This window comes from Cnephaeus nilssonii (assembly GCF_951640355.1).
Source record: "Cnephaeus nilssonii genome assembly, chromosome: 2".
Taxonomy (NCBI): Eukaryota; Metazoa; Chordata; class Mammalia; order Chiroptera; family Vespertilionidae; genus Cnephaeus; species Cnephaeus nilssonii.
The window spans coordinates 25,962,608-25,974,613 of NC_137073.1; the positions used below are offsets into that span (position 1 = coordinate 25,962,608).

The 12,006-nt window shown below is 53.5% G+C and overlaps 1 protein-coding gene across 1 annotated transcript in view; it reads left to right on the forward strand.

Annotated features, from left to right (window-relative positions):
• Positions 1 to 12,006, forward strand: part of ABCC1 (ATP binding cassette subfamily C member 1 (ABCC1 blood group)) — a 151,146-nt gene that overhangs the window by 116,272 nt on the left and 22,868 nt on the right. The window contains exons 18-19 of the mRNA XM_079796250.1: positions 688 to 855; positions 2,968 to 3,151. Coding sequence (XP_079652376.1) covers positions 688 to 855; positions 2,968 to 3,151 — 352 coding nt within the window. The remainder of the gene's footprint in view (positions 1 to 687; positions 856 to 2,967; positions 3,152 to 12,006) is intronic.

Genomic DNA, 12,006 nt, shown 5'->3' on the forward strand with positions numbered 1-12,006 from the left:
GTGCTAGATCCAGAGTGAGCTCTCAAAAACCATTAGCTGTTAACAATAACAACAACAGTAGCCCTAGCCGGTTTGGCTCAGTGGATAGAGCGTCAGCCTACGGACTGAAGGGTCCCGGGTTCGATTCTGGTCAAGGACACGCACCTCAGTTGCAGGCTCAATCCCTGGCCCTTGTTGGGGAGGCAACCAATAGATGTCTCTCTCACATCAATGTTTTTCTCTCTCTGTCTCTCCCCCTCCCACTCTCTCTAAAAATCAATGGAAAATTGAAAATCCTCAGGCTAGGATTAACAACAGCAAAAAAAAAACAAAAACAGTTATAGCAGTAATGATAGTGTTGCCACATGTTCTGGTGCTTTCCATCAGACTCAAAGATCAGGAGCCTTTCTCGTGGCCAACATTGTTCAGTGTCACTCTTTGCTAAACACCCACTCTGTCCTGGGTCTCCACTCAGCAGCTCCCTGGAGGCTCAGGTCTTCTACCTGTTTTACAGGTGAGGCTAATCCTGTGCTGGGACGCGAACCCGCAGTAGTGCAGGTGCAATCTCATGCCTCTGCTCTACACAGCCAGAGGAGGGTGCAGCCCTCGGGGTCTCCAGCCCGGGTCTGCTGAATCCCACGCAGGTTGCCCTCCCTGCATGTCTTGAGGTTTCCCAGCAAACCCGCTTTCTGCCGTGTGTCTCCCCAGGGCGTGAACCTGTCTGGGGGCCAGAAGCAGCGCGTGAGCCTGGCCCGGGCCGTGTACTGTGACTCCGACGTCTACCTCTTCGATGACCCGCTGTCGGCGGTGGATGCCCACGTGGGAAAGCACATATTTGAACATGTGATCGGTCCCAAGGGGATGCTGAAGAACAAGGTACCTGCGGAAGGGGCAGGGGCAGGGCTCGAGGCCTGGCTCTTTGTGCTTTGGTTGTCGGAATGTGTCTGCTTTGGGACTCCTTCACTTCCCGGCGTTTTTTTTTGTTTTTTTTTTTTTTTAATTGGACTTAAGAACACTTTTCTAATGCTTCCCTTGGAACCCTTCCCAGGATGGGGGAAGTCCTTGGCCCTGACTTGAAGTCATTGCCTCCACTTGGCCAGAAAAGGCCCCCCTCTTCCTGATTTAGCAGTGATGGTGCCTTCAGAGAAAGAAATCCCTCCCCAAGGTCCCCTGGGACCGAGCAGGCAGCTCTCCCTTCCTTTCCAAAGTGAGCGCAGGCCGCGGGACAGAGGTTTGGAGCAGAAAAACGGCCACAACACCCCAACCCAATCGGGAATGGCTCTGATCCTCTTTTATTATTTTATTTTTTTAAGAGGGAATTTGGGCGTGGGAGTACTGGTTCTTTCTGTTCTTTTTTTCCTGATTAAAAAAGTAACATGCCCAGTGGGAAAAGTCTAGGGCAGTGGTCAGCAAACTCCTTAGTCAACAGAGCCAAATATCAACAGTACAACGATTGAAATTTCTTTTGAGAGCCAAATTTTTTAAACTTCTTCTAACGCCACTTCTTCAAAATAGACTCGCCCAGGCCGTGGTATTTTGTGGAAGAGCTACACTCAAGGGGCCAAAGAGCCACATGTGGCTCGCGAGCCGCGGTTTGCCGACCACAGGTATAGGGGATTCGGAAAAACGTGAAAAAGTACAAAGCAATTAGGCATCATCGCACCGCTTAGGGGTTTTTGTATTTCACGTCTTTTTGTTTTGTGTGTAAGCGCTTTGATAGGGTTATCATGTTGCGCACATATTTAGTGAGCATTTTGCCACTTGCCTATTGAAGCATTCCCATACACACCACAACAAATTCTGTACAGACATAATTCTTGAGTAAAAAAATTGTTATTGAAGTCATACAGAATTAAAGAATACAAAGAGTGTGTGTAGAATTTTAAAAAATGGTCCTCCCTTATTCTGCACCCAGCTCCTCTCTCAAGGGTGGGGCCAGACCCTGGCCTGCTCTGTTTCATCCGGCCCTTTACATTTTTAAGTTGTTGGAAAACACCTGAAGAAAGATAATAATTTGGTGACATGTTTCAATATCAGCGTCAGTTTGGGAGCGCAGCAGCCCCTCTGTTTACGCCTGTGCATGGCTGCCATCATGCTACCACTTCAGAGCCACTCGTTGCCACAGTGGCTGGAGGGCCCATAGAACTGAAAATGTTTACCATCTGGCCCTTTAAGGAAAAGTTTGTCAACTCAGGTGGTTTGATGAGTGTCTCCCCAAACATTCAGATCATCAGGTAAAGATAGACACATTTACAAATTTTATAGTTGGGGTGGGGGGGGGGGGGCGGGGCGTGGGAATGGGTGGTTACTTAAAAAAATGAAGCCATTGCATGCAAATTGTTTTGCATCAGAGTCCTTTTTGTTGGTAATCCTCTCTCAAGGATATTTTCCCATTGATTTTTAGAAAGTGGAAGGGAAATAAGGGGCGGAGAGTGGGGAGGGGGGGAGAGAGAGAGAGGAGGGAGAGGGAGAGGGAGGAAGATCTATGTGAGAGAGACACACCCATTGGTTGCCTCTTGCACTCACCCTGACCAGGGCCAGGACTGAACCTGCAACCCAGGTACGTGCCTTTGACTGGAAATTGAACCCGCAGGCCTTCGGTGCACAGGCCAACGCTCTAACCACTGCTCAGGGCCAGAGCCCTTTGTTTATTTGTCTACATGTGCCTGGTTCCCTCCCTTCCTTCAGATTTTTCTTCAGAAATAGCCTTTCCCATCACCTCACTAAAATTGCACCGCTCATCCCACATCAGTGCCCCGCCCCCTGGCGCTGTGTCACCGTCCAGCACCTAGTTTTACTCAAGTCGTTCATTTCTCCCCTTCCCTGGAATCTGGAGCAGGATCTCTGAGTCCTTCCCTGTTACCACCACCCTCCTCCCCCAGGTGCTGGCACAGGTGCTGAATGGAAGCACCCACAATTGTCCCAGGTGCGGGGTGATTCCCTGTCGCACGTGTGTGCCGACTCACCCGGTCTCCACTTTGCCCGCAGACTCGGCTCCTGGTCACGCATGGGATCAGCTACCTGTCACAGGTGGATGTCATCATCGTCATGAGTGGTGGCAAGATCTCCGAGATGGGCTCCTACCAGGAGCTGCTGGCCCGGGACGGGGCCTTCGCCGAGTTCCTGCGCACGTACTCCAGCGCCGAACAGGAGCAGACGGAGCAGGACGAAGGTAGGGTGGTGTGCTGCCTCCAGCATGGAGGGGCGGTGGGTGGGAGGGATGGGGGCGCCTGCAGGGCTCCAGTTGTCCCCTGCAGGGTTCCATCAGCCACTGGGCCACTCATCAGGGCGTCAGGCAGGGGTGGGGCGTCAGGCAGGGGTGGGGCCAGGCCCCCTCAGGAATCACCTGGAAGGACCCTTTAGGCTGAGTTGAGAAGGGGTCCCAGTGCTTACGGCCTGGTCATCGGACCCGGGCGTTAGTCCCGATACTTTCTGTGATGGGCTGTGGGCCTCCTGAGCTTCAGGGTCCCTGTGACAAAAATAGGGACAGTGATAATTACAGTCCTCCTGGCTCCCACGAGGCTGAGAAGCCTGGGTATGTGGCTTAACACAGATGAGGCAAGGTGGCTGAGCGTGCAGGCGTGCAGTTGGCAGGACCTGGTTTGAATCCCAGCTGCTGCTCTTACCAGCTGCTGCTCTGTGTGACCTCAAACCCCTTCTGAGCCTCAGTTTCCCCACTGATAAAGCAGTATAACAGCAGAACCAGCCTTACAGCACCAGATGCCGCTTTAATGTGCCCCGGTATGTGAAGCCCCTGCACCGAGTCGTCAGTAAATGGCAGCTGCTGCCTCTCTTTTACCCCCATGCCCTTGGCACCTGCCAGGTCGAGACAGACCTGCCTCCTTCCCAGCTGCTCCTCCCCGTCTCCCCTCCCAGGCCAGGCCTCAGAGCAGGGACAGCCTCGGAGGCACCTTTTGGATTCTGGGCTGGGACCTCACCCGTCCTTACTTGAAGCCGACAGGGCAAGATTTTTAAGAGTCCTGTTCTCCCTTACCCTGCGGTGCAAAAGCCAGGGGATTGGTTTGGCATTTTGCCGGTTGCCCTGTGTTTTGTCAGTCAGACTGGCCGCTCAGGGGAGCCTCCGCTCACCTTGGCCCCGAGCTCCGGCCTTGTGAACGAGGAGCAGTCATCCGATGCCTTTCGGCTTTGGTTTCAGCTGTTGCTAAAAGGAGTGGAACTACACAGAGGTCAACTGCCCTACCCTGTCTGCTCTTCCAGCAGCTGATTACAGACTTCCTGAGCCTGTGCAGTGTGTTTGCTGTACACGTGGTCCCCAAACAGGTCTCCGATAGCCTGTGTTCAGGGGCAGGGTCACGGGGGTGCCGCACACGCTCCCCGGGCAGAGTTGTCACTGAATGTCTGTGATGTGGAGCGCTTCCTGGCGCTTCTGTTCACAGAAGTCATCTTGCTGAATCCTCCTAACAGCTCGTGAGGGAGGTGGAGTTACTACTCCCAGGTCTCTGGTGAGGGAGCTGGGGCTAAAGAATCTCGTCCCTTCTATGTCGGGAGCAGGTGGGTCCCAGGCTTTGTGAAAGGGGCTGATCGCTAAGGAAGCTACTTACTGTTTATTGACTTAGTCAAGCAAGAGGTATGAATTGAGCACCTACTATGTGTCAGGTACTCGTATTATTTTCCTAGGGCTGCTATACCAAAGTACCACAGACAGTAGCTTAAACATCCAAAATGTACTGTCCCACAGTTCTGGCGGCTGGAAGTCTTAGGTGAGGCTGTCGGCAGGGCGGGCTCCGCCTGAGGCCGTGAGGGAATGTCTGTTCCATGCTTCTCTCCAGCTTCTGGGGTTTGCGTGAAACTCGGGCATTCCTTGGCTTGTAGAAGCATCACCCTATTTGCCTTCATCTTCATATGGTGTTCACCCTGTGTGTCTGTCTCTAAACTTACCCCTTTTTATTTTGTTTTTTAAAAATATATTTTTATTGGTTTCAGAGAGGAAGGAAGAGGTAAAGAGAGACAGAAACATCAATGATGAGAATCATTGATCGGCTGCCTCCTGCACGCCCCACACTGGGGATGGAGCCCGCAACCTGGGCATGTGCCCTGACCGTGAATTGACCGTGACCTCCTGCTTCATAGGTTGACGCTCAACTGCTGAGCCATGTTGGCCAGGCATAAATATACCCCTTTTTATAAGGACACCACTAATATAGGATCAGGGCCCACCCTAATGACCTCATCTTAACTAGTGATATCTGCAAAGACCTTATCTCCAAACACAGACACATTCTGAGGTATTTCGGGGGGGGGGGGGGGCGGGCCGGGGGACAGAGGGGACACATAACAGCACTGTCCTAGGTTTTGGAGAAACAGAAGTGAGCAATGTATAGACAAATCCCTGTCCTCATAGAGCTTAGTATCTAGTGGGAGAGAAAGGCAATAAGCAGATCAACACATATAGATGGTTTCATACAGCATTAAGTGGTATGAATTTTAAAAATGCAGAATAATGTGCTGGGGTGTGGCAGGGTGGCACAGCAGCCACTCAGGCAGGGTGGTCAGAGAAGCCCTCTGAGGAAGTGACATTGGCATGGAAAGGAGCCAGCAAGGAGGTGTGAGGAACAGTGTTCTGACACAGGGAACAGCAAGTGCAAAGGCCTCAGGCATTTGTTTGCTCAGTTTGTTTAAGGAACAAAAAGGAGGCCAGTGTGTCCAGACCATGGTGGGCAAGGAGTGGGGGTGGGAGGTGAGACTGGTGAGGGGGTCACCCTCCAGAGCGTCAGGGTAAGGAGCCTGGGCTTGGTCTAAATGCAGTGGAAAGCCGCTGCATGTCAGAGAGAGGAAGCAGCTTGCCTGAGGACACCCCGTGGCTGCAGGTGGGGTGGGATCTCAGGTCTGGTCTCCGCGTTTCCAGGCCTCTGCCCCTTCAGTGGCCTCCGGGTCTGCCTGGGGTGGAAGCTCATTCACCCCTCTGACTTAGAGTTTGCCACAGAGGTCCTGGTGGTTCTTCATTAGTGCTTTATTGAGATGTGATTCACATACCATGCCATTCGCCCAGTGAACGTGTGCAGTCCAGTAATTTTTATACTCAGAGCTGAGCAGCCCTTACCCAGAGTCAATTCCAGAACATTTTCATCAGCCCTCAAGAAAACCTCGAACCAGTAGCAGTCACACCCCATCTCCTCCCAGGCCCCCAAGTCCTAGCAACCACGAATCTACTCGCCGTCTCTATGGATTTGTCTCCTCTGGACATTTCATTAGAGTGGGATTCTGTAATGTGGAGTTGGGGGACTGACTTTCTTCACTCAGCACGATGTTTTCAAGGTTTATCTCTGTGGTAGCACGTCTCAGACTTCATTTCTTTCCTTTTTTTTTTTTTTTTTTTAATCCTCACCCAAGGATGTTTTCATTGATTTTTGGAGGGAGGGAGAGAGGGAGAGAGAAACATTGGTGTGAGAAACATCAATCGGTTGCTTCCTGTACACGCCCCGACCAGGGATCAAACCTGCAACCTTTCTGGTGTACGGAAACAGAGCCACCTGGCCAGGTTCAGACTTCATTTTTTTGATTGTTGAATAATATTCCATTGTGCGAGCACACCACATCATTTTATTTATCTATTTACTAGTTGAACATTTTGAGTTGGTTTCACTCTCTGGCTATTATGAATAGTGCCACTATGCACCCTAGTTTTAAAAGTGTGTGTATTTTTTTTTTCCCCCCAGTATGAGATAGCTGATCCTCCCTTCAGCTTTTAAACTCCCTGGTTGGAATGACTTTCTACATGTTCATGCTCCTGTGGTTGGAAAGTTCTGCCTTAAGTCTAGCCTGTTTTCTTCTTGCTGCAAAGTCTCCTACCTCTGAGCCCGAGTCACACCACAGTTTTACATGATGGGTGGGGGCTACTTCGAGACCACTTTATTTCACCAACCTGCTTGGTGGCTCCAGTTAGGCGAAAATAACCCTCTGTGCTTTCAAAACAGCACGCGTTGGTTACACTGAGTCTTTTCCCCAGAATGAGGTCCCTCTCCGCCTCTATCCAGGTGAGCAGGGGATGTCCTTACACTCTGTTGGCCACAGATGGCTTTTTTCCCATTCCTCCCCAGCTGCAGGCATACCCAAAGCAGTTTTGCAGAACATGGGACGCTGCCAATTTCTCCTTCTCTGTGTGTCTCTCTCTCTCTCTCTCTCTCTCTCTCTCTCTCTCTCTCTCTCTCTCTCTCTCTCTCTCTCTTTGGTGCACGCCAGCTACTATGCACCCCCCTAGCACCTCTGTGGGCTCACTTGCCCAGTTCAGCCACCCAGCCTCCTGCCACGTGGGACACAGAAGTCCTCTGCCCCTGTGTCTAAAATCACACTGGGCGGCCCCCCTCTCTTTCTCCCTCCCTGGAAGGCCCAGCGATAAGGCTCAGCATCAGGGTCTAGTCTCGCTTAGCCAGCTCCAAGTGCCAGTGACCTTGGATTTATTTGAACCGCATTCTTGGCTCCACCTAAAGGGAAACTTTTCCCCCTCGTTGTCTTTTTTAGAACACCCAGGCGTGGGGTGGGGGTGGGGGGTGGAATGTGGTTTGGGGGTTCTTTCTTATCTTATCGGGATAGGGAAGGGGGAGATGTAACAGGAGCCAGGCTTGGGGTGGGGAGATGTTCCTCCCCAGGGACATTCATTATGCTAATTTCTAGGAAACTTTTTTTTTTTTTTTTTTTTTGGTCGCGAAGAGATTTACAAATTGGCTCGAAACCTTTGTACCTGGAAGGTGAAGAACATTTTTTATTTGCTCTGGTTCCTTTATTAGGAACCTAAAACCAGAGCAGTGGTTTTCACCAGGGAACATTGGTGCCTTTCAGGGGAACTTGGCAACGTCTGCAGACACATCTGGCTGTCACAACTGGGACTGGGGGGTGGGTTCTCCCAGGATCCAGTGGGCAGAGACCAGAGATGCTGTTAAACACCCTGCAGTGCACAGCACACCTCCTCCGCCCACTGGCCGCAGAGCATCACGCGGCCCACGGGACGGCGAGAAACCCACGCTGCGCCGACGTCAGGCCGCCCAGACCCTCCCCTGGTTTTCTTGGGAGAAAGACCTTGATTCCAACAGCGTGTCCACTTCTCAGAACCTTGTTTGAAGTTTCTTTTTCCCCCTGTCACAAATGATTGCTGCTTTTCTCTGTACTGATTAGAAAATCACTATGGGCTCATTGTAGACAACAGCAAACTGCAAGAAGCCGCCGCCTCCCACTCTCCCACCACAGAGAGGGAGGGGCTGTGTTGGCCTGGGCCTCCTTCCCACCCGTCTGTCTTTCCATCAGTTCTCCTGCCCCTCTTCTTCTTAGGTATTTTTTCTTTAACATCAGATCAAGAGCGCCTCCCTGTATTACAAAAATCTATCGCAAAGGCCCAACAGCCGCTGGAGAGTCCACGTACCAGGAGCACATTCCTCCCTGCTGCCCTCAGGGGCCGATTTCTTCCTCTCTGGAGTGTGAAGGACCTTCCGGGCCCAGTGGAGGGGGCGGTTCAGGGATGCAGCCAGTCACTTCCGTTTTTGGTCAAAAGTGAGGCGTTGATTGTAGAGCAGCGACTCGGATCCTCCCCTTGAGGGAGGCTAGCCCGCTGGCCCTTGCCCAGGCGGAGTTCCAGAACCTTCTTGAGTAAAGGCAGTGTTGCTGGGATAAACAGTGAGCCTGAGAGGTGCCCGCCCTGAGGGCCAGCAGCGGGCTGAGCGCACCGCCCAGGCAGCGCACAGTGGTTCAGGGGCAGGGACGACCCCGGCTTGTCGACGTCACAGCCCCCAACCTGGTGCTTAGGCACACTCAGGGAGCAGTCTCTGAATTACACGTTTCTTGTCTTTGCTTAAAAAAATAACAAGAATCACTATTTCATGGCATCTTTGGTTTCCCCCCTACCCTGCTTTATTTTATTTTATTTTTTGTAGTGTTTTCTTTGTAGTAAATTCTGGATCTGCTAGTTTATTGTGTCTCTCTCCCCCTTAGCATTTGAGCTCCATGAGGACTATTTGGTTCCCTCTGGACGGGGAACAATGACTGTCACATAGTAGACACTCAGTAAACGTGCTAAGTGAGTGAATGAACTTCCCGTTGATTGCTGAGGTCATGCCCTGTGCAAGTCTGTATAGGTCTCTGGGCTTTGGACATTAACCCAGCTGCATAAAAAGCCCGGATTTGAAAACAAAACAAGCTGATTTCACCATTTCTCTCAGGGCGGGTGTAGAAGCCGGCTCTGGGGGTCCGGGCTCTGCGATGGCCCCGCTGTGGCCGACGTGATGCCCCTCCGGCACGGCAGGGTCAGCGCTGCTCGTTCACGTGGCCACTCACTGGTTCATCTGTCACCTGCCCGTCCAGTGAGTGGCTCAGCGTGCCTGTGGTTTGCCTGGCACTGGAGCCACTGTGTGGCATGGTGCCCCTTGAACTGTGCAGGGCACCTCCTGCAAAAACTCACACGCCATTGGATGTTCCGGTGCTGGGGTAGAGCCGTGGGTAAACCCAGTCCAGCCCACAGTCCAATGGGGAGACACACTAAGTAATTAGGGACATCTTGATGTTGGAGGCAAGCGTGGGAGGCTGTGAGAACCCCGAGAAGGGGTCCCCGTCCTAGCCTGGGAGGTTCCGAGATGATTCCTGAGCCAAGTTACCTTCTCTTCCCCACTTCTCGGCTCCATGTGCAGCTGGCTCAGAGGAAGGTGATTTTTGTTTTTTGGGTTTTTTAAAAATATATTTTTATTGATTTCAGAGAGGAAGGGAGAGAGAGAAGCATCAGTGATGAGAATCACTGATTGGCTGCCTCCTGCACACACCCCCTACTGGGGATCAAGCCCACAACCTGGGCATGTGCCCTTGACTGGAATTGAACCCGGGACCCTTCAGTCCACAGGCCAACGCTCTATCCTCTGAGCCAAACCAACTAGGACTCAGAGGGAGGTTCTTGAGTCCTGTCGGAACTGAACTAAAGGCTGTGAGCTGGAGCTGCGGCCTCTGCTGCCTCCTGGCTGCCAGGCCTGCCCTGCCCTGCCCTGCCCGGCCCTGCCCTGCCTGCCCTGCCCTGCCCGCCCGCTGTAATACTTTTCTTCCCCTCTGCTGCCGCGAAACGGCTGTGAAGATGGAAGGTTGGTCTGCCCTTTCTATGTTTAAACTCTCACGGTTATAGCTTTTAGAGAAAGGGGTTGGCCTCGTGCAGCGTGCTTCTCAGGGACCCCCCGCTCCCCCCGAACATGTGAGGTGGGGAAACTGAGGCACAAATGCAGCAGGTTCCTCAGCCATCCTTGCCCCTCACCCTTAAGGGAACACACCCATCCATCCCCTCTGGGCATTTAAATGGGGGCTTAGGGAGGGTGTTTTGCCTCGGTTCTTAACACTTTCTTGGATCTTGTGAATTCCCAGGCAGCAAAGAGGTGGACGAGGAGGAGGAAGGTCAGTGGCGCGTGGGGTGGAGTTGCCTGCGCTTGCAGCACGAGGCTGTAGACGGACTGGCCCTGCTGCTGCACGCCCGCGCGGGGCCCTGGAGCGGCTGCTCTCCCACCCCTTCCCTTGTTCATCCCGCAAACAGTCACTGGGCACCTGCTCCGTCCCAGGCTTTCCGGTGGGCACCTGGGATACAGTTAGAATCTCCAGCTCTCCCGCTCCTCGGCTGGGAGACCGCGGCCCAGCTTACTGTCTCATCAGTTAGGTGACCGTGAGTGACCAGCACACCCTGAAGGAGATCCTGGTTGTGCAAGGCCTGGCACACGGTAGATGGACCGTGAATGTCAACAGTTTGATTAGGACCGATTATTTAATTATTATGCCACTCAGACCTTCCGGGCCGGGGCGGGACCTTGGCAGGCCACACAGTGCAGGGGATGAGCACTGGCGAAGCGATGCAGGCGGCTGTGGGCGCCCGGCGGAGGGATGCCCTCTAGCCGAACTGCAGCCAGCGAGGCTGCCCTCTCCCTGGAGATGTGAAGGCCTGACTGGCGCTGGAGCAGACCCATACCTCCTGCCTTCTGTGACCAGGTTGTGTGGTTGCAGGTCCAGGCAGAGAGGTGCCCACCCTGAGGGCCAGCAGCAGGCTGAGGGCCAGCCGCTTAACAACAAGGTGTTGACTGGAAGGACCCCAGGTAGCTCAGAAACCAAAGGCAAGCCCGGACAACAGGACTCAGGAGATGGGAACGCTGGGGATGAGACTTCTTTGGGACAATCAGTTGGGTCTTTCTTTGGTCCTTGGGGGGCCATTGTCCTAGGAGAGGGGTTCTGATGGGCTGGCCTTAGGCAGCCTCCCCTCCTTGGCTGGGGACGCCAGGGGCACCCTGATGAATGAGTCTGCCAAGACCACAGGAAGCGGGGGGGGGGGGGGGGGGCTAATCCTCTGGGGAGAAGGCAGATGGGACGGTGGGCCCACACATGATCACAGTGCCCTTCATGGACTCTCAGTCCCTCCCCTGGCAGAGGAGAATTCTCCAGCCGCCCCAGTGGGCGTATCCCCCTGTGTGCTAATTGGGCTGAGATGGGAGGCGGCCACATGAGGCCACTGTGGGGGCTCCTGCCTAGTCTTGGGACTGGTGCTGAGTGAGGAGCAGGAGAAGAGGAGGTTGCGGCTTACAGAGGGCGGCCTGGACAGCCAGGTAGCACCGCCAGGCTCTCTGAAGCACCCGCCCTCAGGACTGGGGTCTCGGCATGTGTTCAGCAGCCCCGCCCCTGCACAGAGGCAGCCGATCAAGGCCGGCCTGGGCCGCGTGCTGTGCAGGCTCAGGCGCACTGGCTGCATGCGGCCGCATGGACGGCCTGCCTGTTGCCACGCTTCCTTTTTGCTTGTTTAGTTTCTATTTTTAATTAAAAGCAAAGGCACTGACAGCAAGGAAAATGTTCGAAGCAGCGATTCTCAGTCCTGGCCGGGTGCCAGAACTCTGTAGGGCACGTTTAAAGTGCCGGTGACGAGCACACAGTGGCCTTAGACTTACCGAGCGCCACGCTCAGCTCATCACTTCCTGCTTTTGCGGGCGGGAGCTGTGTTACTCCCGCTGTACAGATGTGAAGGTGAGGCTGAGAGGTGCGTCACTTCCCCGGGACACGCAACCAGGAAGTGAG